At 37.1% G+C, this 27565-nt stretch overlaps 1 protein-coding gene across 3 annotated transcripts in view; it reads left to right on the top strand.

Moving 5' to 3' along the window:
* Positions 1-3930: 3930 nt before the first annotated feature.
* The window catches only part of LOC147162163 (uncharacterized), a 98613-nt gene continuing 74978 nt past the window's right edge, over positions 3931-27565 (top strand). The window contains exons 1-4 of one of the 3 annotated variants that reach the window (XM_086097188.1): positions 3931-4008; positions 4114-4182; positions 22530-22677; positions 26505-26663. In XM_086097188.1, coding sequence (XP_085953314.1) covers positions 3996-4008; positions 4114-4182; positions 22530-22677; positions 26505-26663 — 389 coding nt within the window. In that variant the 5' untranslated portion in view covers positions 3931-3995. Of the gene's footprint in view, positions 4183-22529; positions 22678-26504; positions 26664-27565 lie in introns of all 3 variants that reach the window. The other 2 variants (XM_086097187.1, XM_086097189.1) reach the window with 2 other exon arrangements.

Genomic DNA, 27565 nt, shown 5'->3' on the forward strand with positions numbered 1-27565 from the left:
ACAAAGTTTCATTACAACATACCCACCTCTTACTTCTGGTATCATTTGGATGACACGTCAAAGTCTAACGGGTTGAAGTGTTCCCTCTGATTGCTCAGTTATGGAGTCTTGTCATTACCTTTCTCTTGAGTTAAGCAAACGGTGTTAAGTTGAGCACCTCATGGGAGCGCTTATGTGCAATGAACGTGCATTTCCACATTCAAGTCAAGTAAAAATGTGTTTATACATCCAGCGCACATTTGCACAAATGTGTCCCCTTGCGCAAAATGAGTTTAGGGAGAGGCAGCCCTGCATGCAGTACACTGGTCTAGATCACCAACCATATCTCAGGGTATATCAGACACATTAACTTCACAACAACTTCACTTCACAACAAAAAGCCAAGTGTAAAAGCAAATAGTGAGCCATCACGCAAAGGATGAGATATTTGCCTCAATGCATTACTCAGTGACTGTGACATCATAAACAGGATGTATGACAACAGGACATTTCATACTTTACCCAAGTATGACTCTTCCACCAATGCATGAGCTCCTGGCCCAGGCTCATCATATTAAGCGTTCAGTGTCTCTACTGCTGTATAGATTTTTTTTTTTAACTCCAAGTGCAGACGTTATTGATTTGTCAGACATCACAAAACATTTTTCTGGGGCTAAAAACAATTGGCATGATGTGGAGGTATGGAGACTTTCTAAATTAAATCATATAGAAATATGTACTTTCTGAATCAATTTGAAAGACATCCCGAAGTTCTTATAAAGTAGGCCACAGGTCAAAGGACTTTCAGTTTTGACTTCTGTTGTCAACATCAGAGAAGAAAATGCTGAATTTGATATATGTGAACATTTCGAAAATTCCTTTATTTTTGTCTGCAAGAGCTATATTGAGCAAAGCAACACTACACTGTTGGATATTGGACAATGAGTGTGTTTATAGTAAGAAATCACAAGAAAAACATTTGTTTGGGTGTGATATCATTTTTTACAGTGTCATCTCCGCACCAGACCCGCATCCATTCTCATACATTATGTTTATCATTCCTAACTGCTAAGAGTTTGGCTGTGTGGGTAACACTTGTCTCAAGATTGGCCATCACCCAGTTTATCTCCAGAATGTTTTGGATTTGTGCTTCGAAAAAGATAATAATTTCAACTTGAATCTTGAACAGGGTGCCAAATGTCTTCTGTCATCATTTATTATGGCTTCCTCATTGGACATTTCCTGTTTGCATGTCCTTAAAAGAAATGTGCATGTACAAAAAAGAAAAGAAAAAAGAGGAAAAAAAACATTGTTTGACTTACTACATCCATGACTTTGATATTTTGCCTGTTGTATTTCTGATGCTTTACACAACGAGTGTGTAAATTTAATGAACTTGAATAACATAGTCACAAAGTTTCCACCATTCCCCCCTCCCAAAAAAAAAGTGGAAATGTACTTGCAGAGTGGTTCTTAAGTGTCTCAATCCTTCGCTGCCTGATCTGTTACTCGACTGTCTCCTGCACAGGCAGTCTAACTGTACCGATTTTTGTATGAGTATAAATCATTGAATAAAGAAGAATGATTATGAAATTGCTGTCTTACATTCCTAAAGATGTCAGTGTCACATATCTGATCAAAAGTGAGTGTGATTGAAACACCTTTCAAGTCGAATGCCCTTGATGCTGTAAAATAGAGAATTCAATCAAAGATTTCAGAAAATACGCCTAGAAATTCACAGTATGGCCAGTCACATATTTACAAAGAAATCATTGGCTTGCCTTCTTGTCCACCGCCGTCATTTGAATGTGTCATTCAAAAAAGAAGATGCAACGTGAGGCTTTCAGGGAGACCCAATGCAGGCGGCAATTGACATTTCAACAGGTAAGTTAATTAAAAAATGACGTGTTGGACGTTCAGACATAGTTAAGATGATCACTGAGGGGCTGGCAAATTAATTCAAATGTCTTGTGGCGCAACCCCAATAAAGTATTCGTCTTTGGACCATGTCTAAGTAGATTTTTCTGGTATTTGTACTTCAGAATTTATTTTTCTAATGACTTTTACTCCCTACATTTATAACATATGTATCTGTATTTTCAACTTCTTACTTTGTCAAAATAGGCTTGTTCCTTCAAGTTAATTAAGATTGTATATGGCAAGAAAAAAACAGGAACATCAGCATGATGGAGGGATGGGGATAAAAAGAGGCAGATTCAGAAAAAGAAGCTATTCCCATCAGTAGCCATATTTAATTAAGATAATTGTTTTGAGTTTTTCCTTGCAATAATTACTTGTGGCTTATGCGTTGTGGCTATTGCCAAATTAAATACTACCAGCTTTTGGCATTCAAAAATCATTGGTCTGTTCTGAAAAGAAAAATATATACAGTAAATAGGTTTAAGGTTTATAATTTCAGTAGTTATAATTTACTAAGTTAACATTCTTTATATTAGACAGTTCACAGTGTTAAGTAAGTTATGGGAACACATTTTAACTTTGAGCCAATGCTAGCTAGCTAGCTAGGAGAGTCTCTTCAGAGTGCTGAGAGTCAGCATCCAGTAGCTCTGACTCATTTTCTCTTTTTTCCCCAATTACATTTTCCTTTATTATCACCCCCAATTGTAATTGTGTTTTTTGTTTTATTTATATATGCATTTATTTGGTCTAATTTGTATTATACACAGTGTAACTTACACAATTTGACTTGACAGGATAATCAAACCATTTGTTCCATTGATCATTACAGGGAAGGTCAAGTTACTGGTTAGAAAACTGCAGTTGTTTGTTTACATTCATCTTTCAGTTGCTGCAGCCAATGGGAGTGATCGCAAGATTACAATTTCAGCATCTCGTGCCTCATAAACGTCAGTGAAGACTTTGATCATGTTCCTCATGCTCATCTATTAACTACTTAATACCAGAGGTGTCAAACTAATTTATGTCACAGTCCACATCATAGTTATGATGCCCCTCAGTGGGCCGTTATGACTATGAACCCATTTATTGTTGCCGTATATTGTCACACATGACAAATTGATGGATGAAACGTTTTGAAATCAGAAGCCAATACAATAATGTTGTTAAAAAAAAATTGAAATGTAAAAGGTAACAAAAAATGCTTGCAATATCTCATCTCAGTGTCGTTACAAATGAAGGCAATTTGAAATAAAACTGTCGACGCACATGATTTGCCTTGGCGGCCACATATAATGATGCCGCGGGTCGGACCTGTATTCCCAAGTAAAATATGACTCTTCTCTCCCTCGTTTTGAATCTGATTACCTTTTCATACACATAAAAACAATCATAAAACATCTTTAAAAAAAAGACATACCTATACACAATAATAAAATAAGCATTGATATCGGCATCAGTGCTTATTTTATTATTTGTTATGTATAAGTATGTCGTTTGTTTGTTCGTGTGTGTGCGTGTGTGCGTGCGCGCGCAACTCTGCTAAAGTTAAACAACATGTGACATGTTTTTCTTATCAGTACGAACTTAATTGTGTGCAGGGATTTCTCCTGAAAGTTACAAAATATATATATATATATATATATATACATATATATACATATATAGTAACATAATTTCAGAGTCTGTATTTATTTACAGCACTTACTTTCTTACATGATGTTGAATCAGAATTTCATTTTCCTGAGGTTTTATTTTATTTCATTTTAATTTTTTAACGTATCTTTAAGTAGTGGGAGAGTTTATGCCACATGCTGCCTCTTAGTTAACAGCTGTATGTCTTCATTTTCCCAGTAGTAGATTGTGTTGTACCACCCGGAAGTATCTCAAGAGGATTATTGTCGGCAAACTTTCAGAATTGGCCTATAGTAAAATTGGCGGAGAAATGTAGAGCTCTGATTGGCCACATTTGGGAGCATGGGCGGGCCTTGTCTGGCTCCATGATTCGACGTCAAGGGAGAGGAAAACACATGCCGGCTGTAGGGGGAGAAAGAAAGAAGTGGACAGGTGGAAATGACCTGTGACTTTGTTTTAAACCAATGACAGCTACACGTTTGTATCCACAACGCAGTTTGGCACCGTAATACACGAAAGACATGTTGTGCTGGTGGTCTCAGTGGACATTTTGCCTCCTCGGGCTCATTAACATGTGTACAGGCACCCCCGAAGATTTCTCAACCGTGCTTGATTTTGGAGGAGAGTCTGGCTCCGGGATGCTGCACTCAGGTAAGAAATAAGGCAGCAAAGACACAAGTGAAAAGTGATCATTTACCAGAATCTGTTGTTATGTGACATAGAACGAAGTTGTAGTGTTAGTAAATTGGCATGGTTGACATCTTTATTGACACATTCGTGTTTGGCTGTCAAAGTTGCCTCTATGCCAGGCTGATGCACCACTAAATTGTGGTGCAGGTATTTTTATTTTATTTTTTACAAACCAAAAGTTCACTGAAGTTGGGACGTAATGTAAAATATAAATAAAGCAGAATACAATGATTTGTCAACCTAAATTCAATTGAATGCACTACAATGATAACATTTTAATGATCAAACTGATTAACTTGTTTTTTTGTTTTTGTTTTTGAAAATGTTCACTCAAATTTAATGTCCTACAACATTTTTCAAAAAAGCTGGGGTAGTTTACCAGAGTGTTTCATCACATTTCCTTTTAAGGACACTCAGAAAACGTTTGGGATCACTAATTGTCAAATATTTGCAGGTGGAATTATTTTCCATTTTTGGTCGATATAAAACTTAGTTGCTCTACAGTGCAGGGTCTCCGCTGTCCATCTCAAATGAGCTTGAGCCTAAACGAGCCAGCGGCGGAATTTTGGCTTTCACATTGCATGTTAGAGTTTTACCTTGCATTTGTAAATGTTGCAACAAATTGTGCTAAGTGACAATGTTTTCTGATGTGTTCCTGAGCCCATGTGGTAATATCTTTGACACAATGACAATTAGGGGTGTCATAAGAATCGTGATTCTCCTTTAGTACAATTCAGAATCAATTTTAAATGTCCCAAAATCGATTTTATTTAATTTTTTTATACTGTCTGTGTGTGCCTTTATTTGGAGCGCTGTTCATGTTGTACCCGGCCACTGAGGGGCAGTGTGGTTCCACGCGGTCTAATGCACTGTTAAGATGTAGCCACATTAGAGAGTAGAACGAAAAAGTCACAGTCAAGTTATTCCAATAAAAGTTTTTTTTCCAGCGTGGAGCTGTTCTTTTGAGTGATAAAAGTGCCGCGAGTGGCTAGCTAATTAGCATTAGCGAGTCAGACTGGAGTAGATCATTACAATTCCTTGCACATCTATAGATTGAAGCAAAAATCATTGTCAATCAAATCATTTTGAATCAGAAATATTTCTTAATCGAAAATCGATTCTGAATCGAATCGCAGACCCAAAAATCTGAATCGAATCGAATCGTGAGACATTCAAAGATTCCCACGCCTATTGACAATGATTTTTAATGCAACATCGCTTGAGGGATCAAAGGTCACTCAAGGCTTTCGGCTTTGTGCATCCATGCAAAGCGCTCACCTGTTTCCAATTAACCTGCCTCCTTTTGGGTTTTACTCAAATTTCCCAGTCTTTTGTTGCCCCTGCCCCAGCTTTTTTTTTTTTAATTGTAGATTAATAACTAAATATTAACATACATAATTAAAAATAAATTAAGCTAATTAAAATGGCTGTCAAAATAAAAATGAGTTGATGTTTTGTTTGTCTGGACTCTTATCATGCACAATGTTCTCAATTGTGTACGTAGAAACAGGCACCTTTGGAAAAGGGTTACCAAATCCAATCCATACGTGTTACATCTCATGAGAGGATTTTATTGTGCCATCTAGACTAAGTTAAACACAACATCCCAGCGGCTTGGCTCTCTCATCAGCGTTTGCTTTCTCAGGATTGTTGATAGAGTGACAGAAGTGCACATGCTGTTGGGTTTACATTGTGTTGAACTTCTATAATCCTTTCTTGACCTGCTGAAATTGACCTCAGATTGGCACGGTGCCAGGCGCCTGAGTGAGTTACGTCTGAATTCCGCAACAGCACACTGTTTATTTTGCTGCTTGGTTTGCAGCTCATTTCATCTTTAGTGTCATCTTTTTGTTATATAGAAGAAAGATAGAGGGAGACTCAGAAGTACTGCATCTTGTCCTCAACTGAACATTAGCTTCTTCAGTGTAACTGTAGCCTGATGGTTATGTAATACTAGGTAATACAGTATGCGGGCAATTTTGTCTTGTTCCAGATATACCTTGGTGAGTGATAATTTGTCAATATAAATAAAAATAAAAATTCACAAGCCAGCACAATTCCTAAAATTTCATTGCAATGGTGTAAAATGCCAAAGAATGAATGAATAAACGAATTGAGCACTTCAACATGGCTCACACAAAGCAAATAGAGGTGCTTCTTGCTTGCTTTTGCCTAGAAATTAGATGTATACTTGTTACAGATGTGACCAATATAAAAATAGAGATGGCAAGAAATAATCTTTCAGAACACATAATGTGGCTAAAAAAGGACGATATTTCAATTATAGGAGTGGAGTGCGTGGAATATTTGCTATGCGATTGTGCTAGAGCTGGGCAATAAATCGATTTTTTTTTTAATTAATTTGAGTGTTTTGTTGTGAACGATTAAAAAATTATAACATTGATGTTTTTTTTCCCCCTTTCGTTGCGCTTCCATGGGCCTCCGTAGCGTTAGCTCTGCCAGTCGTGTTCTCGCACACTCCATATGGGAAGAACTCAACAACAGCAAACAAATTCCCCCAAAAACAAACAAACAGTTTACTATGTTACCGTGGAGGAGTCATTTGCACAAGGAAGCACGTATGACAAGAAAGGGGCACAATAAGAACGATGACCAAAGCGGACACGTTGCACCTTGCTAATGATATGGCTCCCATGTACACTACAGTGAGGAAGACTTAATTTCACCACTTGCTGAAAACAGGAGAACCCAGGTATGTGCTACTGCTACCTAGCCGCAAGTATATTGCTCAAGTTGCCCCACGCCGTTTGTTTAGGCAGTGGTTATTTTGCCGTGACTGGCAACACAAATGCTAGCGATATTTTTGCTCTGAACGCCTCCAATATTGGTCAATCGCCGGAGCGAGGATCTTTGGCCTGCTGTAAATCAGTTATTTTATCCTGATTGCTTATAGACATTTACAAGCTTATGTGAATAGCACAAATGTGCACGTTTATGTCGCTGCATGGTCGCAACATGTACGCTGTCTCGTCAAGACGGACTCGCCTTGCAAGCACTTACCGGTATGAAAGACAAGCTTACTTTCACTCGCCGTGCCCGTGACGGTTTTCAGCCTCTGCGTCATCTGCGACATAAAATCCTTATGAAACGTAGTATAGTGGGCTGGTAATGCTGATAACAGCCTATTTTCAGTGACAAAACAAATTGAAAAGTGAAAGGAGATCTATAGAAGGGGGTGAACTTAGTGAAGCGGACTCATCACGGTAAAATAGCCGATTTACGGCAGGCCAAGACTTTCTTACACCGGGACTGGCCAATCAATTAACGCTAAAAGGAAATTTGCCAGTACTTGCACTTGTACAATCAGCAGACAGTTGGAGGGGATGACAAGCTCAGACCTCGATTCCTACATTAAAGCCAAAATGTGATGTTTATTTGTGTCATATTGAGGGACACAAGTATCACTGTTTAGCTTTTAAAACGTTGACAAAAAATGTTTTACTTTTTTACTTTATCAACACATAGATTTACATTTCCAGAATTATTTAATTCAAGGTAGAAGTTTTGCGCATTGATTCCAAGAGAAGAAATATGGTTACTTTTGTTGACTGATCAAATAAAAGCAAAACATTTTGAGTTCTTAAATAAAAATAAATAAATAAATAATAATAATAATAATATAAAGTCTGGAAAAAATCATAAATCAATTTTTTTGTTAAAAAATCGGCGATTTTATTTTTAGGCAAAATTGCCTAGCCCTAGGTTGTGCTATATGATTATTTAAACAATGAATCTACCAAGACTCTTCTTTGATCAGAAAAAAAGTTTGATTCTACCTTTTTTCGCTCTTTAGTAATCTGCAGTAGGACATAACCAAGTGTGCGAAATTCAGGCGCTTGTCACATAAGCCCGATGAAAAATAGCTTTTTGTGTAAACAAGCGAATGATGCAGAACAGACTTTGATGCTAATATTTTAATATGTCTGATGATAGATGATTTTTTAATTTTTTTATTTTTTGGTCACTAAATCTGTCGAATCTGTAAAAGGTGTGTGGTGAGAGATTCTACAGCCTTATATAGAGTATAGTGTATAACAACTTCACCTATTGCGGGGATTTTTCGGAACGTAACCCCAGCAATAAACGAAGAAAAACTGTATTAATATCTTGAATGTTCATATCGATAAATCATTCTGCCACACAGCAAATATGACCTCCTTTAGCGGGTTCAGTTTATCAGTTCATCAGGGCAGCAACACCCACGCACGCAAATGGATGCTTTGAACCTACTTAGCGGCGTGATAGGCTGTTGCAGATTAGTTAAAAATAAAGCTACAATGATAGAATATTTGAATTAAAAAAAAGAAGAAGAAGAAAGAGCCGCCTCGGGTCTGCATATATAGTACACAAATAGCAAATTACAAATGAGCAATATTATTTAGCTTGATAAACCAGCAGATAGTTTAAAATGAAAAACAAAAAAAGAACAAGAAGCCCTTTGAGCGTAATAAATCAGTCACTTTACACGAAGCATTCCTTTTCACTCTGGGTCATTAAAGGTGATTATTGTACAACCATTTACATGTGAACTCTTGAAGCATAATTCCACTGCTGGTAATATATCGTAGCCATCGCGGTGTCAAAGCAGCTTGGATTTGACAACACTGTACAGCAGCTTGTGTTATCAGCAAGAACATAAATCAGTTCCAATCTTTCATTCTGTCTGGAATGAGTCTGTGAAGTTTCTCAAGCCTCTCAGACAACTTAGCAAGAGTCTGGACAGATGCGGATAGACAAATCTTTTTTTTTTTTTCAGCCCAACCCTTGTTTTCATTTGAAGGCACATTTACTCATAAATAAATTCAATGTTAACTCATTCACTGCCATTGAGAGCTATAGACATCAAAAATTCATTTGAACTATTGCTATTAGTTTAACATTTTTTCCGCTTTTGTTAACAAGAGTATGAAAACCCCAAAATGTTTTTGTACATTTATAACAGATATAAAATTTGTGATTAATCGTGAGTTAACTAGTAAAGTCATGCGATTAATTACGATTACAAATTTTAATCACCTGACAAACCAAATTTTTATAATTTTTTCTTTTCTTTTTAAAAAAATCTTCTTTTTTAAAATTAATTTAAAAATAAATAATTGTAATTAATCGCATGACTTCACTAGTTATTTTTTTAATAAAATAAAAGATAAAAAAAAACATTATTAATAATTAGGGGCGTCAGGCGATTAACATTTTTAACCGTAATTATTCGCATGACTTCACTAGTTAACTCACGATTAATCACAAATGTTATATCTGTTCTAAATGTACAATTAAAAAGTTCTAGGTTTTCATACTCTTGATAACAAAAGTGGAAAAAAAATGTTAAACTAATAGAAATAGTTCATGTAGTTCACTGTACTTACACTCTTACTGCAAAGCCACACTTTTGTCACATGGACATATATGGTTTAGCATTGTATTGCTGGAATAATCAGGGATGCTATTTAAAAAAAAAAAAAAAAAAAGGAAAAAAAGACGATGAAATTCCTGAATTTCCTTGAAATTGTATGTTGGGAAACAGTTTTCTTAAACTATTCAAATATTTGCTCACGTAGTTGTTTACAAATTGGCGTACTTCACCCCATCTTTACTTGGGAGCAGTTGAGCCTTTCAGGGATGCTCCATTCATACCTAATCATGAGAATCACTTCTTTCCAGTTAACCTGTTCACCTTTGGAAGGTTTCAAACTGGGGATTTTTGAGCATTCCACAACTTTTCCAGCTGTTTGGTGCCCTTGTCCCAGCTTTTTTTTTCAAAACAAGATCATATTTGTCAAAAAAAACAATAACATTTATCAGTTTGAACATGAAATATCTTGTCATTGTACTGTATTCTTTTAAATATAACTTGAAAAGGACTAGCAAATCATTGTATTCTGTTATTTACATTTTATACAACAACACAAATTCATTCGAATTGGAGAACATATTGGGTCTATTTCACGAAGCAGGTTTAACGAGAACCCTGAGTCAAGAAATCTTGAAATGTGGGGAAACTTTGCGTCTTCTGTTTCAGAGAGGGAGGCAACTGAAACCAGAGGAAAAGAGGTAACTCTAGCCTGTTTCATAAAAAGCGGTCATTTAAGCTCGCGGTCAGTTACTATAGTAACAGAGTCCATGTATTTATTTTTCTGAAACTTCAGGCTTATAATTGTTAGCCACTGTATTTAATAAACAGGATGCAATTCTGGTTCATGTTTGAACAGCATTGAAATAAAATATTAAGGTAGGTCTGTGCAATTAATCAAAATTCAATTACAATTTCAATTATGACACTCCACATTTACAAAATCTGCATAATTGTCAAAAAATATTATTAATACTAATTTTGAATTGTTTAAGTTGTTTAAATGTATACATTTGCACCTTCTTTTTTTTTTTTTACATTTTAAAATAACACATTTTATGCATTTTGTTTCATCCAAAAGGAACTTGCATAATTCTAGTGTTTCAAATAAAATAAAAATCTTAATAATTTTTACATTTTGTACATTTTCTTGTTTTGTACCAAAAAATAAATAATCGTCCTAATCGTCATTTCAATTATTACCAAATAAATCGTGATCAATATTTTCTTCATAATTAAGCAGGCCTATATTAAGGCTTAATGTGCCATGAATATAACATTCTTCAATGCTTAAAGTGTGAAGCCTAACCCTAAGTAAGACGTTTTGTTGAATATTTCCATCAAAAATGTATGCTTTAACATCGATTCGGCTGCATATTGAATCGGTACGAGAATTCCGCGCCGTAATATTGCGATATATCGCTGAATTGATTTTTTTTAACCTTTTGACAATGACCCTATTGATGAAGGTGCCGCATTATTGCGCAGGGAATTATATGATGGCATTTCCGGACAGTTATCTTTTTGAGCAGTACCGTTTCACATCACAGTCCATCATCTACATACACAACTTAATCCGTCCTTACGTCTGCAATTAACATTACCGGCACCGTATTCATGCGCTCACATCTCAACATATATTGTGAGTTGCGCTCCGTTTTTTTCTTATAACCGTTTGAATTATTTTTTTATATTTTATTTATTTTCATCAAGTCAAGTGCGCTTCTCCCCCGCAGGATTGCACCTACATGAAATGAATTAACGAGTTACCATTCAAAAGTTTCCCCTGTAATATTATTGTGATTGCAAAGGACTTTATTTAAATTTACGCATTGACCCGACACCCGAGCAGCAACGTTCTCCCACGCCGCCTTCCTCTATGGGGAGCTGCTGCGGTGTTGCACTTTTTTGTTGTGTGTTCAAATTCGCCATATGATCGCATTTAGATTTCCAGTTGAGAGGTGTAAAAAAACAAAAGAAAACACAGAAGCAGAGGGCGGCGCCGCGCACTGCGCTCCCCCGTTGCCATGTTGACTCGATGAATCGGGGCTCCATTGATGTGGTCTTTTTAGAGCAGCGGTAACTCCAGGTGAAACTACTCTGCGTTGATAAAACTACTAAAACTAAATTACTTGAGACCTGATTAACATTGATGTCATCTTCAGTCGACATCAAGTGGCAAAATGACTGCCATCTGATATTGATTAAAAACTACTGGATATGCTGCTTAACCATAATAAAAAGTTTAGACTAGTGGGGCTGCATAGAACATATTGTCACAAAAAAAAGAAATTGTGTTGACTTTTCCTTTGAAACTTTTTCCTGTTCAGGAATTCAATTAAATAACTATGATTTTTATCAAGAAATAATTGTGTGATTTATTGTTTTTGTAAAACACTACATTTGAAAAATAATTTACGGTAGTGTATTAATATATTATAATTTGAAAATATAGTTTAGGTTACAGGGCTTCTATCAAGTGTATTAAGTTATTTACAGATGTTACAGACACACAAAACGTTTTTTTGTTGTCATTTCCAATGCTTTCAATTTAGGAAAGTTGTGGCATAAACCTTTATCATTAAATACGTTAAACACAAACACGTGCGCACACGCGCACACCTGCATGCACGCGCGCATACAAAGATAACTACTGTACTTGATTCGTGTGTACTAAAAACACATTTTGACATTTTGACAAGTCTAGTCAGGCTACAAAGAAAAGTTTGATTCTCAATAACAGTTGACTTTGAAACGAAGGGCGGTAAGCCAAGACAAACCAGATCAAAAAGCCAGCGACACACAAATCTCCTCGAGCTTAGTGAGCTTATGATGTCATTGCCAGTACAATGCCAGCTGCGTGCCCGGGCATCTGCATCCAATGAAATGATGAAATGGTACTTCTTGGTGTACCGCAGAGCCATAATCTACAGTCCATTAACTCATAATAATATACTTGTAGTATGTGGTATAATGTGCCCTATAGCTAGACTGGATCATTGGTCTGGTTGTGTGTATGTGTGTGTGTGTGTGGAGTCAGTTGCACATTGTGGTTGCGAACATTGTGGGAATAGAAGCGAAATGCGGTGTAACCCAGATGTACGTCTCTCCTCACCTTCTGTTTTCTCTTCATAAGTGAAAGGAGATTGTTGAGCAAGTCAACTGGTACTATACAGTCACCAATTAATCACAGACCTTCAAATATGTCACCCTCATTAAAAGTTCTGTTGATAAAACGCTTTCAGAATTACGCAGAAGTTATGCAGGCTCATATCTGCAGTGCAATGTTTAATAATAGGGTGATTTTATTTGACTTGGCAACTATATAGCATGAGGGACATCCTTTTAAAATGTAAATGTGATGCCAAAAAGTCTTTAACTGCCACATCTGACAGGATAATTACCATAATTCACGCATAGTAGGGCAGGTGAAGCAAAGCACTTACACCTGCACTCAAGCATAACCCAGATACATGTTAGGCTAATTATTTAACATTTCTTACTGTACATCTATTGTCCGTAGCTCTACCTGTTTTGTTGTTGTTGTTTTTTTTTATATACAGTACTGTATGTGTACTTCTGCCATCACAATATGGCTTCAGTTTTCATCCATTTCTCTAAAGCTTAAAAACTCACATAGGAGCATAATTAAAAGTACAATTAACTAGTGTCTGAACTGGAGCTATTTAACTCATTCACTGCCATTGACGGCTATTGACGTCAAAATGCATTCGAACTATTTTTATTAGATTAACATTCTTTCCACTTTTGTAGAGTATGAAAATCTATAATTTTTTTATTGTACATTTAGAACAGATATAAAATTTATGATTAATCGTGAGTTAACTATTGAAGTCATGCGATTAATTACAATTAAAAAATGTTATCGCCTGATGCGATTTAAAAGAAAAGAAAAGATTAATAAAAATTAGGAGCGTCAGGCAATATTTTTTTTTAGCGCAATTAATTGCATGACTTCATGAGTTAACTCACAATCACACATTTTATATCTGTTCTAAATGTACAATAAAAAAATTCTAGGTTTTCATACTCTTGTTAACAAAAGCGGAAAAAAATGTTAAGCTAATAAAAATAGTTCAAATTAATTTTTGACGTCTACAACCGTCAATGGCAGTAAATGAGTTAATTAATTGCAGCTAAACCACAACCTTAGATCCGTTGGTTAATGAACGATCATGCCTTTTTGTTTTTGTTTTTTTACTTCCACGGGACTTTTCGCATTATAATGAGTATTTATTGAGATTTTGCCGTTGGAGAGAACGAGGTTTAAGAGGGGAGAGGCAGAAAAGATACATTTATTAACTCTTCATTAATAGGACCACCGTTGTATTTTTAGAGGTTGACGTGGGCTTGGATAGAGAGAGACCACATTAATTTAGGTCATGATTAAACAAATTTTCAGACACCAGGTGTACAATGCAGGGACTGGCAGGCCATATATTTTTCATGGTGTGTGTGGGTGTGTGGGTGTGGGTGTGTGTGTGTGTGGGGGGGGGGGGGCTGAAATGCAGCACAATTTAATGATATTTTTACTCAATTTCACCAAACACACCGGGCCACAATTTAGAGGGAGTAACCCATTAATCCATTTACAATATAAATAGCAAATTAACAAACAATACTGAAAATGTAGGAAATTAGGGAATCTGAAAAGTAGTTGTCAATATGTCCTCAATGAGTCTGAGTCTGAAATTTGAATGGTTTAAATTGGTCAATGTGTAAAAAATTTCCTGATTTTGGAATTGTATTGTTAAACTGTGGGAATTTAGGAAATGTGATGAATAGTTCCATATATTCCCTTAATGAACTGAACAGTTTGAAGTTGACCAGTCAAAAATATGGAGGTAAAATATCTCTTAATTTGTGAGGAACTTAATTTGTGTACCAATTTGCTAAATTATTGGAAAATGTGGAAAATAGTTCACAAAAGAACTTCTTTGGCGAGAAGAGTTTATTATTGTGGAATTGTGGACAAATCAATCAATTGATCTAAGATCTTTATCAGTCTTATCTGTTGTGGTCACATTAACTTTAAGTAATCAACCTTAACTTGCTACCTTGTCAGTTATCAAACAAATGGGTCATTTGAGATAATTGAGCACACTTGCAGTGATCTGGATTTCTTGTCAATGCTTACACACAGGCCTTTAACTTTTTCTTTAAACACAACCACAGCATCATGGACAGCTTTTCCATGCTATTTTGTATGTTTGATACCCGCAAACTCCACGCTCTGGTCATCCCAAAAGTCTTGAAGCCCATGTTATGGATTTGACTTTGCACACGTGAACTCAAACAACCTAATTTAGATGAACTGACATAAATGACAGACACTGTCTGCGATGAGGTTCAAAATACCCGAAGCCATTCAAATATTTCATCAGATGATTAATGCTAGTCACTCCTGAAGTGCTTGTCCTAAATTTCCACGCAGGCAAGATGATTAGACGTAGGCAAGTGGTGACTAGTGCTTTTGGGTATTCCCCTTTTCTCATGCTGTTTTGGTATGTGTTGTGATTCGTTTGGCAAATCATTCAGATTGTTTTTCAATGTGGATTAATTCAGATGCTGACATGTATACTCAAATAATGAGTTTAAAATAACAGCTAAAATGAATGTGATGGTACACTGGTCTTGAAGATCATTTTGCATCATCTACTCTGACTGCTCCATGATAGCAGTCTGACAGACATTCGTGTTCTATCTTTTGTTAAAGAACCGGTGATAAGATCAGTCCTCAGAGTGCTTGTGTAAGCTTTTCTGCACACCTAAATTATTAGACATGTTATTTTCAGGACATGACTTTTAGCCTGGAGCAAAACAAAACAAAACAAGAACCTGCCTCAGTGACTGATGACAGGCAGAATTATGATAAGAAGTGCTGATGTGTAAAGGATGCTGTTCAATCACAGTTGAATATTGCACACAGTGTCATGTTATCACAAATGTATGTAGTAGTTTTCCTTTTAAATTTAAATGTATGTAAAATTTTGTTTCACACCCTCCATTTAGTTGTTTAGCGTATGTTTTGAGTATTTTACAGTTACTATATCACTTACAGCCAGTCTACAAGTAGAGTGAGTGACATGTAAAAGCATTTTAGAGGTAAACTCACATGTGCACATCTCATTACTTCGTGTTGAATACATGATCCTGCAAATGCAATGCTACTTGCAGCAATAATCCTCAGGGTGGGATTTCCTCCTTCCTCTGTGTCGTAAATGCTAACATAATGTTTAATTTAGGTTGCCTGTGACTGGCTCCAGTGTTCTTAAATGGCACGTTGATTGGATTACATTGACAGAAAAAAGATAATAATATGACAGGACGGAATAATGTCTCTATTTTTATTTACATTTATTTTTTATTTGTATGTCTCTGTTTATCGTCTTTAAGTGATTAGACATCATGGCCAACCAATGAGACCAACAGAACCCACAATTCAGTTTCAAAATGTTCTGTTTTTGAAACAAAGAAAATGGTTGACAAAGAAAAAAGGTAGCTTGAGGATTTTTATCCGTAGTATACACCATACAGTAACCAGAGTTTAAATAATAACCCTGAAACCCAACTGTAAATTAATGTGAACCCTTAATTGAAAAATCAATTTTTTGGGACTAATTGATACATTTTATTAGAAGTGAACTGTCAGGTCATATTCTCAGGTATTCAACAGCAGAACCACTAAGAGACAGACTATTATGCATTTGTGAGAGGTTTCTGTTAAGTAACCCAAGCCTAAGCATCTTTTGTTTGAACCTACCTATTTTTAAAAGAGGGTTTTGACTTTTAGTCAATTCTGATGGCTTTTGTCAAGAACCATTTGAAAGACAGCAGTTTGAAGTGATGGAATTGGAAGTGCTAGCGGATAACAGAAAAATCATGGAAATCTATTTTCTGATCATTTTTAGATAATTTGGGACAGCGTATCTGCTCTGAGTCAGGCCAGTACCAAACAATTGTCAGTGTCACTGAAATGACCCAGATGCACAGCTGAAAGGTGAAGGTGAAATGACATGATTTGATGACAAGTCAGCATTTAGTTCATTCGGGAGCTAAAAAATTGCATCGCTGAAGTGACGATATCCCATGCAAAAAATTTTTCCTGGCATTTCAGAAATATTTACATGAGCTGTTTACATGAGCTGTTCTCCCTTGTTGCTTCTCATTTTGCCTGTACTTCCTTGACATGATTGAAAGAAAGTAACCAACCAAAACACGTCTTTTAAGATGTAAAAACATTATACTGTACAAAAGTCACAATGTACAGGTTCTTTAATTAGCTATCCGTTTATGTCAGATTGTTTCAGCTACTCTATATCAATCAAAACATGACAAGACCACCCACCATTAGTGTGTGGATTGCAGAACAGGACAGTCACTCTTTGTGCTGTTGCAGATGAGTGCATGTTGAAGATTTCTGTTTTTTTTTTCTGTTGAAGATTTCTGAGACAAAGCGTCTGGTACTGAGTGATCCACTGGGCCTTGTTATAAGCACAGCTGTGATATCCATTCAGTGCATTTACTGTACTTCCTTCAGTTTGCCACTGGACTACTAGATCTGTTCATAGGCCTGTCTTCACAGATTGTATATAGACTCCTCTCAAAAGGACACACTGCGACAACAATAAACCCTCCATTGGATCCTTGGCTCTTGTTAAGTCAGCAGTCCAAGGTTGTACAAACAGAAGGTATATCAATTGCAATGCCGGGGTGCGAAATCTGTGAGTTAGTGCACTCGGCGTGCTCGTCACTCAGAGCTTCAGTGGTTTTCCTGTGTTCATTCATTTCCTTCTTATCTGAGCTTCTGATACTTGGTTGGCATGCTGATATTTTTCCATCAGAGCAGGTGGAAGTCTTTAATCATCTTCCCTATTGGGCTTCCTCCATCTACCCAAGCAGGGTTCGGTTATTGTGCCAGCACTGTTATGGAGCTATCTGGCACTCAGTCATCCTGCCGAGTGCCTATTAGAGTAATAAGATCTTGCCACAAGACGACATGGAAGCTAACTCTCTTCTCCTTTAATATGACTGCATGTTGGATAACGTCAGGCTGAGAGGGTTTGGGGACACAAGGACAAACTGATGTTTTAATTGGATAGAAGTTGGCTGTCTCAACATTAACCACTGACTCATATCCATTAATTTTATTTGGATTCCAAAAGTCATAAAACATAAATATATAATATTGTTTCACAATTTTTGCAAGAGCATTTTTAACAGATCATATATAATATATCTTGCTGTTCCAGAGTTGCAAACTGTTACAGATTGTCCACATTTTGTTATGAAAATCAATGGACGCTACAGCATTCCAGGCGTAACATGGATATTCCGAATATTTTAACAAGCCGGTAGCACCGGCGACGCAATGTGACACTGTTCATTAGTCGAAACTAGCAGACGTGTCCAGTTAGCCCAAAGCTAATGTCTTGAGGCTAACCCTGATCAAAGCCGCAGCAGCAAGGAATAATGGCAGTGTCAGTGCACAAACATTTTAGTGGAATATTAGGTAGTAGTATCATGTGATCTATGATTTGTATGGTGTGTGCACGAGCGGCAGAGAACGTGCGAGAGAAGGCATTTGAGGAGTTATGAGTGTGTGAGCGTGGCACAGGTATGCTAGCTTACAGCGATCAAGCTTTTATTTCCGTGACCGTAGTGCCATAGCAAATGGTTTGCTGCTGAATTGCAATGAATTAAAGCCCCAGTTGAATAAACAATACGACGTCCCGTTCGTTTGTCTGTTTTTCACTGTCGCTGTTAAAGTCATTTGACGGAGCAAGAGCTGTTTTACCAGCACAACGACCCACATCCGGTCAAGTTAACGCTCGAAAAAGTTAGCAAAAGGGAAGCTTCATCTCGAAATTATTATATCCTATGTGTGCTTACGACAACTTTATTTATCATAGAATAACAAATGCAATGACACTGCACTGTTTAGTCACTTTGTGGTCATTCTCATTAATTCAGGTTTTCTCATTTGTTGCGGTAGTAATGCTTGTTGAAAATGTAGAGTGTAGTTAATGGTGAGTTATATTTTTAATTATTGCTTTATATTTTGGAGCTTGACTTCATATTTAAAAAAAGTAGTGTCACTAAAAAAGTTTGGGAACTGCTGCCTTTGTTTAAAAAAATACATTAGGCCTATATGTATACAATGTGCAATGTTCAAATGTTCAGCAGGTGCAGCCTGTGTGCGATTTATATTTTGAGTATTTTTAAAGCTCAAGATCAATGTTACCGGCCTACAACAATATAGTGTTATGTGTGAATAAGTTGTGGTCTGACAAACGGATCATCACTACATGAAATGCTAACATTTGTTTACTTTTTTCTTTTTGCATCCTTTCGTGCTTTTAGAATTTAAACTGAAAGATTTGAATTTACAGGAAAGAAAGCAACATGAGCTGGATGTGGTGAAGCTGTCCATACTTGGCTTGTGTCGGGATTTAATGACACATCTCTTGTCAACTTTTATCATTCTGTACGCATATTATGTTATTTATCGTCTGGCCTTTGAAACAGTTCAGGCAAATTGGTGATTTATTTTGGAGACTTTGTGCTGAAAATATATTCTCAAATTTTCACGCGATGCTGTTGTTTTTCTTGTCTTTGGAGACTTGTCTTTAAATAAAAATGCTTTAATGTGGAATTTCAAATTGAAGAGGAAGAAGGAATTGTAATACTGGTGTTTTACCCATTACAGAAGCATTTTATTTATTTATTTTTATTTATTTTTAAATTTTTAATTTTTTAAAAATGTTTTTATTATTTTGATTTTTTAATTATTTTTTTATGTTTTTATTATTTAGATTTTTTACTATTTTTTTCTATTATTATTATATATTATTTTATTTTAGAAAAAAAGTATTGCTTGTTGACTGGGGTGTCACAGTTTTACTTTATTTATGACTACATGGGGTTGTTGTGTATGTGAATCAGAATAAAAACATTCAGTGCTGTTAAGCCTTTCTTCTTCACAGATCTCAGACATACATACATCTGTTTTTCTTTGAAAGGAAACATAACAGGCATGACTGGCAGAACCTCCTCCATCTCTCTCTCTCTCTTTACTTCTCATCTTAATAGCTTGATCCTGTGATTCTAGCGCTTGAGTAAAAGCATACATTTTGAGGTCTTCCCTTGAGGCCATGAGGAAATGTTCTTTATACTGCTAATAATGCAGCACAAGTTGAGCTTTGTACAAAACATGTACCTTTTACCAAAGTGTGTTTTAATTAGAGGTGTCAAACGATTAATTTTTTAAATCTGATTAATACAATTTTAGAATTTTGATTAATCACGATTAATCGCTTAATAAAAATGGCTTTTGTATCTACATTTTTTCCCCGCCATATTTGAAGATCACCGGTTATGTGTTAATTCTTTTGACATTTAATGTTATGAGGACGTCTTCAACATTTTTTAATCCACTGCACATGCTCATCCTCCTTTTTTTCTCATCAGTTAATTACTTGCATAATTAAAAATGGGAAAAAAATTACCCCAATATTTTGACATGAACAATTATTCTAAATGTGATACGCAAACATTCATTGAATGATTTACTTTAATGCATGAAATTATGTTTATTGCTCAAACACAACCTGTGCTACCTTAAACATAGCCATCCGCTGTCACGCTAAAGGATAATCTATGGTCAAAATTAATCTGCGTTAATTCATGATTAATGCAATAATTTTTTGTGATTAATTAATCAATTAACGCTTTAACTTTTGACAGCACTAGTTTTAATATTTTTTTCATATTATATTTATTATGTTATTTTAGTATTTTAGATTCTTCATCAAAAATCCCCGCCCACCCCCAAGTTTGTGTGTTTTGTTGATGAATATCAACATTTGCCCAACACCCCATGAATATGTAATAAAGTTTATATGTGAGGTTTATAATTAAGTTCGGTTAGGTATATATTATGTATTATGGTATGCAATATTTGATTACCTAATTATATTAGTAATGTGATGCTGGGGGTAGGATTTAATAATTTAATTTAATAATAGTTTGTCTTCTTCCTATTCCTTTTCGGACTAGCATTTTATGTTTTCACTTGGAATATTATATGGATTTTTGTTTTGTTTATGTTATTGATTTGTATTTTTTATTCTGTTTGTTTTTAATGACTGTTCGAAATAAACTTCAATATTATTAAAGTCATTAATTAAACAACACACTACTCCTTATTGATAATCTTATAATGTTGTCTACCATGTTCTAAAAATGTGTACTATTACATATTTAAATAGCCATTTGTTTTGTTGCCATTTTGTTTCACAGATTCTAACATTTTCATACTTAAAACATCTCGTCTATAGCTCATTAGCAAACTATTTGACCTCATGTCACTGTCAGCAGTTAAGGTCAAGAGTGCAGCAAGGGCCATAAATCAAATCATTTCTCTTGCTCTGTCTCTCTGTCTCTCTCATTCTCTTCTTTGAGAATTCCTGGTAGGCTGGTATGTTGGAATTTTTCGTGTGACCCGAAATATGTTCCATCAGTGCCATTCCTCTGGGCCGCAGAGTGTGACCACAGAGAGAGGTCTGTGTTGAAGGCATGTGTCTGGCAAGGTGGCCAGGATGTAAAGAGTAAATAGCTGACAGATTTGGATTCCGTTATGAAACCGATGGTGCACTTTTCTAGAGGTCAGAAGTTGTTGGAAGTATTACCATGTTCAAGGGACTAATGTGCATGTGCTTCTGTTCTAATACTGATTGAATGGCCCACTGAAATGTTTGCTGTTACATATGAAACCACCTCTGTTGACCTCATTACAGTCAGCATTGCCTTATTCTTAATAGTACTCAGTTATCTGTTGTATTTCTACTGCATTTCTGAAAGACACCATTGATGACTGACCACTATTTATATCTGTACATAACAAAAGACCAAAAATAAATTGCAAGAACAATAAAAGCAATCATACAGCATCAGCCTGGCTACACTCCAAAAGGATGTCAGATTACTGGATGAACTGGACAAAACATTTAGAATGACAACTGGCATTTATGTTTAAAATGATTTAAGTCTTAGTCTTCTATCACTTTCTCCCATGCATGATCAGGAGCAATCTTTTAAAACCTCCCCTCTGAGCAGGATATGGCATATTTTCACCCCATTGCTTGTGCATAATGGTAAAACGCTGTGTGACATTCTGTGATATCAGGAAAAAAAAAATAAAAACTTTAAACAGGATCAAATGTGCCAGTGCTCCCTGAGCTTTTAAAGTCAATGAGTCCATAAGTGGTTTTCCGCTTTTTAGTAATGGCATCAGTAAGTGGTCTGTTCACAGTGTGCTAAGCTCTATAGTATGTTGTAATTGCCCACAAGTGACGGAGCTGGTTTTTGCATATGTTTGCCACCTGGATCTCATGACTGTGACGTACAGCAGATCTCTGCAAAACCAGCACTTCAAATAAATACATCTGAACATGAACTATGGCTCAACATACTACTTTGATATTTTTTCAGTCACACTTTATTGTTCATATTTTACTATGATTTTGTTATAGAAGAAGCTGGAGGATTCTGAGCCTTGATGATGAGTGTTACTAAACATATTCTGAACACAGGCAAGTTAAACAAATACAATATGAGTATTCATGTTGTAATCCAAATTCATACCCAACAGACATGGACTATTGAAGTACAATACTTCTCTTCATAAATTAATACATCAATTTGAGGTTGGATAAAGTCACTTAGTTCCTCCTAAATCTGAAAAATATTTTAGAAAATTCCCTGTGTCCAACCTTGTTCAATACAGAGACTAAATCCTTAATTTCCTATATGTTCAATGCCTGTAGCTATAATGGCTAAATAATTATGAATGCACATTATGTCCTGATGCCATACAACTATTTAACATTTCTTTAACTGCGCTGTCTCCCTCCAGATGAGGTGAACATTCTGGAGGAGTTTTCCATTCAGTTACCCAACAGTTCAAACACCTCTATGACTGTGGAGGACGGCAGGTGTCCAGTCCTACAGGTGGGACAGTACTCCATACTGGCTCTTCCTCTCACGCAGCTCTTCACTCAAGGGTATGATTCTATCTATAGCTGCATGTCATCAGTGATAGTCATTTTGAGGACTCAAGGTTCTAGAAAGTTTAGACTTAGCTGTTAAGGCACTCAAAGTAATTCACACTGACTTTGCATTCATACTTATGGGGCAGCATCAGGAGCAACTGGGGGTTCAGTATCTTGCTCAAGGATATATGAGTTGGGAGATGCCCACTCTACCACTGAGCTATGCCACCCCTTATATCTGTTGGTGTTTATGATAAAGCATGATAAACACAAGCATAGGATGAAGTCAATGTACAGTATATGGGAAGTGAACTATCCAGTCAAATATTTGCTTGAGAAGCTGACTGTGTCTCTGGGTCATCGGTTTATGACAAATTTCGGTTGCATCAGCAGTGGAATCTCAATTTGTAGGTCTATCACAAAGTAGTGATTTTTGATTACAGGAACTACTTTATATGTATCAATAAAACACCTCTATACTGTAAATATAAAACAATCACAGGAAAAACAGTAAGTACGGAAATTTTGTAGCCTTTAATTGTAAGTCGGTACCATTGTAAACCTTCTTCTTTTCCTTTGGGCTTTTCCCTTCAGGGGTCGCCACAGCGAATCAGTTGCCTCCATCTAACCCTGTCCTCTGCATCCTCTGCTCTCACACCAACTACCTACATGTCCTCTTTAACTACATCCATAAACCTCCTCTTTGGTCTTCCTTTAGACCTCCTGTCTGGCATTTGGAAACTCAGCATCCTTCTGCCAATATACTCACTATCTCTCCTCTGAACATTTCCAATCCATCTCAGTCTGGCCTCTCTGACTTGATCTCCAAAGCCTCTAACGTGCTGTCCCTCTGATGTACACCTGATTCTATCCATCCTGGTCACTCCCAAAAAGAACCTCAGCATCTTCATCTCTGCCACCTCCAGCTCTGCCTCCTGTCTTTTCCTCAGTGGCACTGTCTCCAGACCAAACAACATTGCTGGTCTCACCACAGTTTTATAAACCTTTCCTTTCATTTTAGCTGAAATTCTTCTATCACACATCACACCTGACACTTTTCTCCATCCGTTCCAGCCTGTCTGCACACACTTCTTCACTTATTTTCCACACTCTTCATTGCGCTGGACTGTTGACCCTAAATACTTAAACTCCTCCACTTTCTTGGTCTCTTCTCCCTGTAACCTCACTCTTCCACTTGGGACCCTCCCATTCACACACAGTTACTCCATCTTGCTACGGCTAACCTTCATTCCCCTCCTTTCCAGGGCAAACCTCCATGCCATCATCACGACATCAGCAAACATCATAGTCCATGGAGATTCCTGTCTAACGTCGTCAGCACACCTCACCACTGTCTTACAGTCCTCATGCATGTCCTGCACCACTTGAACATACTGAACAGACTTCTCTGCCACTCCAGACTTCCTCATACAAAACCACAGTTCCTCTCTGGGCACTCTGTCATAAGCTTTCTCCAGGTCTACAAAGACACAATGCAGCTTCTTCTAACCTTCTCTGTACTTCTCTATCATCATCATCCAAAAGCACAATATTGTATTTTTGTATATGACAGCAGTGGCAAAGAAATAGGCTTGGCTAGTCATTTTTATTTTAAATGTCTTGTCAGTAGAAATCAAATTAGCTAAAACTTAATATTGAGGCACTTGCTAAAGCACGCACACATTGTGAATCAAGTCAATGTGTGGAGGCACTCAGACGTGTTGCGTTCCACTTCACCTGGCCATTAGCCTGGATCTTAAACATAGCTGGCCAAAACATCTCTGCCACTTCCAGCTCTGCCTGCTGTCCTTTACTCAGTGGCACTGTCTCCAGACCAAAGAACACCGCTGGTCTCACCACAGTTTTATAAACCTTTCCTTTCATTTTAGCTGAAACTCTTTTATCACACATCACACCTGACACTTTTCTCCACCTGGTCCAGCCTGCCTGCACACGCTTCATCACTTCTTCTCCACATTCTCCATTGCTCTGGACTGTTGACCCTAAATACTTAAACCCCTTCTTGGTCTCTTCTCCCTTTAACCTCACTCTTCCACTTGGGTCCCTCCCATTCACACACAGATACTCCGTCTTGCTATGACTAACCTTTATTCCCCTCCTTTCCAGGGCAAACCTCAACGCCTCTGGCTTCTCCTCCACCTGTTCCCTGCTCTCACTATAGATCACAATGTCATCTGCAAACATCATAGTCCATGGAGATTCCTGTCTAACCTCGTCTGTCATCCTGTCCATTACCATAGAGAACAAGAAGGGGCTCAGAGCTGATCCCTGATGTAGTCCCACCTCCACTTTAAACTCCTCCGTCACTCTGTCACACCACTGTCTTACAGTCCTCATACATGTCCTGCACCACTTGAACATACTCTTCAAGCCCTTCTCACTTCATCCTTACTAATCTTTGCTACTTCCTGCCTATCCAGAGCCTTTCTCAACTCCTTCCTGAAAGTAATACAACACTCTTCCTTTTTTAGCCTCCACCATTTCGTCCTCTGCTCTGCCTTTGCCGTCTTTATCTTCCTCACCACCAGAGTCATCCTACACACTACCATCCTATGCTGTCTAGCTATACTTTTACCTACCATTAGTTTGCACTTACAAGATGTGGTCTACGTGTGTACTCCTACCATCACTTTTGTAGTTCACCTTATGTTCCTGCCTCTTCTGAAAGAAAGTATTCATGACAGCCATTTCCATTCTTTTTGCAAAGTCAACCACCATCTGTCTTTCTGCGTTCCTCTCCTGGATACCAAATTTGCCCATCACCTCCTCATCACTTGTGTTTCCTGCACCAACGTGTCCATTGAAGTCTGCACCAATGACAACTCTTTCACTTCTAGGGGTGCTCTTCTCTTTCCTCCTACGATCACACCTTCCTCTTCTCCTTCTTCGACCAACAGTAATCCAGTTTCCACCGGCACCCTGTAGGTGCCGTTGTTAACCCGGGCCTCGACCGATCCGGTATGGAAGTCATATATTTGATTCGCATGTTTGATTTGGCCAAAGTTTTTACGTCGGATGCCCTTCCTGACACAACCCTCTGTATTTATCCGGGCTTGGGACCGGCACAAGAAGACACTGGCTTGTGCCCCCTTGCGACTACATTGGTACCTTTGTAAACTTGTGACCCCCTATTTTAATACTTTTTCTGGGGTATAAGTCATACCAAAATGTAATCATAAAAATGCATCCTAAAAAAGTTGGAAAATATATACTAATCACACCGGACTACATTGTAAAAAAAAAATAATAATTCTGGGATGTATTTTAGATAAATCGAGACCAAGTACAGTAGAGCTCAAACTCGCCCCCCAATTCCCCGTTCTCTTATGACATTGACAGCAGAGAGCGAGTTCCATTTGGATGTGAAACTTCCACTTCTAACTACCGAAAAGTGAGCTACCTGGGGAGACATTCCATCATTTGTTCCCATAAGAGGCGACAGCAAACTAACAACATACACATTAGTTGCCATGACTACTTCTGTTTCTTCTTCTACTTTTTTTTTTGGGGGGGGGGGGGCAATTTTGAATCCAACCGAAATTGCTGCCGTCAACATAAGGGAATGGGGATTTTGGGTGTGAGAGGAGCTCTAATTTTAATGTATACAAGTGCACCTGAGTCAAAATCCCAGGATCAGATAAACTATGAAAAAAAGTGAGACATAAACCAGTAGTCTGAAAAATACGGTTCCCTTGAGGAATAGTAACTGTTGTAAAGTTCTAAGGGGGGAAAAGCCATGTTGTGTTTTCTTTTTTTCAGTAACAGCTCAGAAAATAGACTGCTTCAGTGCCTCTGATGGCCAATGTGTTTGTGTTTAGGTTTGCTGACGAGTTTAGTCTACTGGTGCAGCTGAAGACTCCTCAGAGAGCTGAAAGCAGCGTGTTCACCATGCTGAGCCCAGACAGCCATATCATGCTGCAACTGCGAATCAGTGCTTTCACCATTATCCTCACTGGAGCACAGCAACGGCATTATGAGTAAGCCTACACTCCTATTTCACATCAGTTTGTTGAGATTTTCTTGCTTCTTCCTTTCTTGTTCCAACATCTATAGGCCTACTATTCTATATACTGTATACTTGGATTTAAAAACAAGGAGATGGGCAAGCAACTTTTATCATAGAGTATTTGCTTATTAAATGCACATACGAACATAAAAAGAAAAACAGTCCAGTCAGGCAGCATTAAGGACTGTTTTAGTCTTGGCCAATTTACATCAAATTTGACCCATGTATAATTTGTGGGGTACTGTATGGTTTGCACCACCCTTTAAGCAAAAATGTTAGACGTCTGAGTATCATTAAAACATTTATGTAAGGTTGTATGAAAAAAAAGTCCATGCCCATTCAGAGTATTCTAATGTAACCGTAACAAGGAGGGGAGCTGTAATATGGATGCGCTTGGTTTCTTTGAGACTAAATAGTTTGAAATGTTAAACCTTCCCAGTTGCTTCAGGTAATAAATGCGATTTTTTTTTGCCACAATTTAAAAGTCCCCAGGTGTCCTCATAACTCATTACTATACAACTGATCTATACTCTACTTTATAAGTGCAGAAACGACACTGTTTTAAATTCTCATTTTATTGTGTAACACACAACAAACATAATAAATAAGTTTTACAGTGCAGCTTAAATGCTAAATGTGCAAAGTTAATGTTTAGGCCAGCAGTGCCAGTATTTTCAGCACATTTTGTGTTTTCCGTTTGTTGTATTGACACCGGAATTTGCAGTTCATTGAATTAATCACCCTGAAAGACCTCAACCTGATGAACTCCCACAGTCACAGTTGTTTCATTTGTAAAATTTCCCCAAGACTCACCTCTTTTTACACATTAGCCAATCACAGTAATCATTACGTGCCAAAGCCCCCCCCAACACT

Source organism: Leptonotus elevatus, chromosome 15 (assembly GCF_054856555.1).
Source record: "Leptonotus elevatus isolate MCC_2025b chromosome 15, RoL_Lele_1.0, whole genome shotgun sequence".
Taxonomy (NCBI): domain Eukaryota; kingdom Metazoa; phylum Chordata; class Actinopteri; order Syngnathiformes; family Syngnathidae; genus Leptonotus; species Leptonotus elevatus.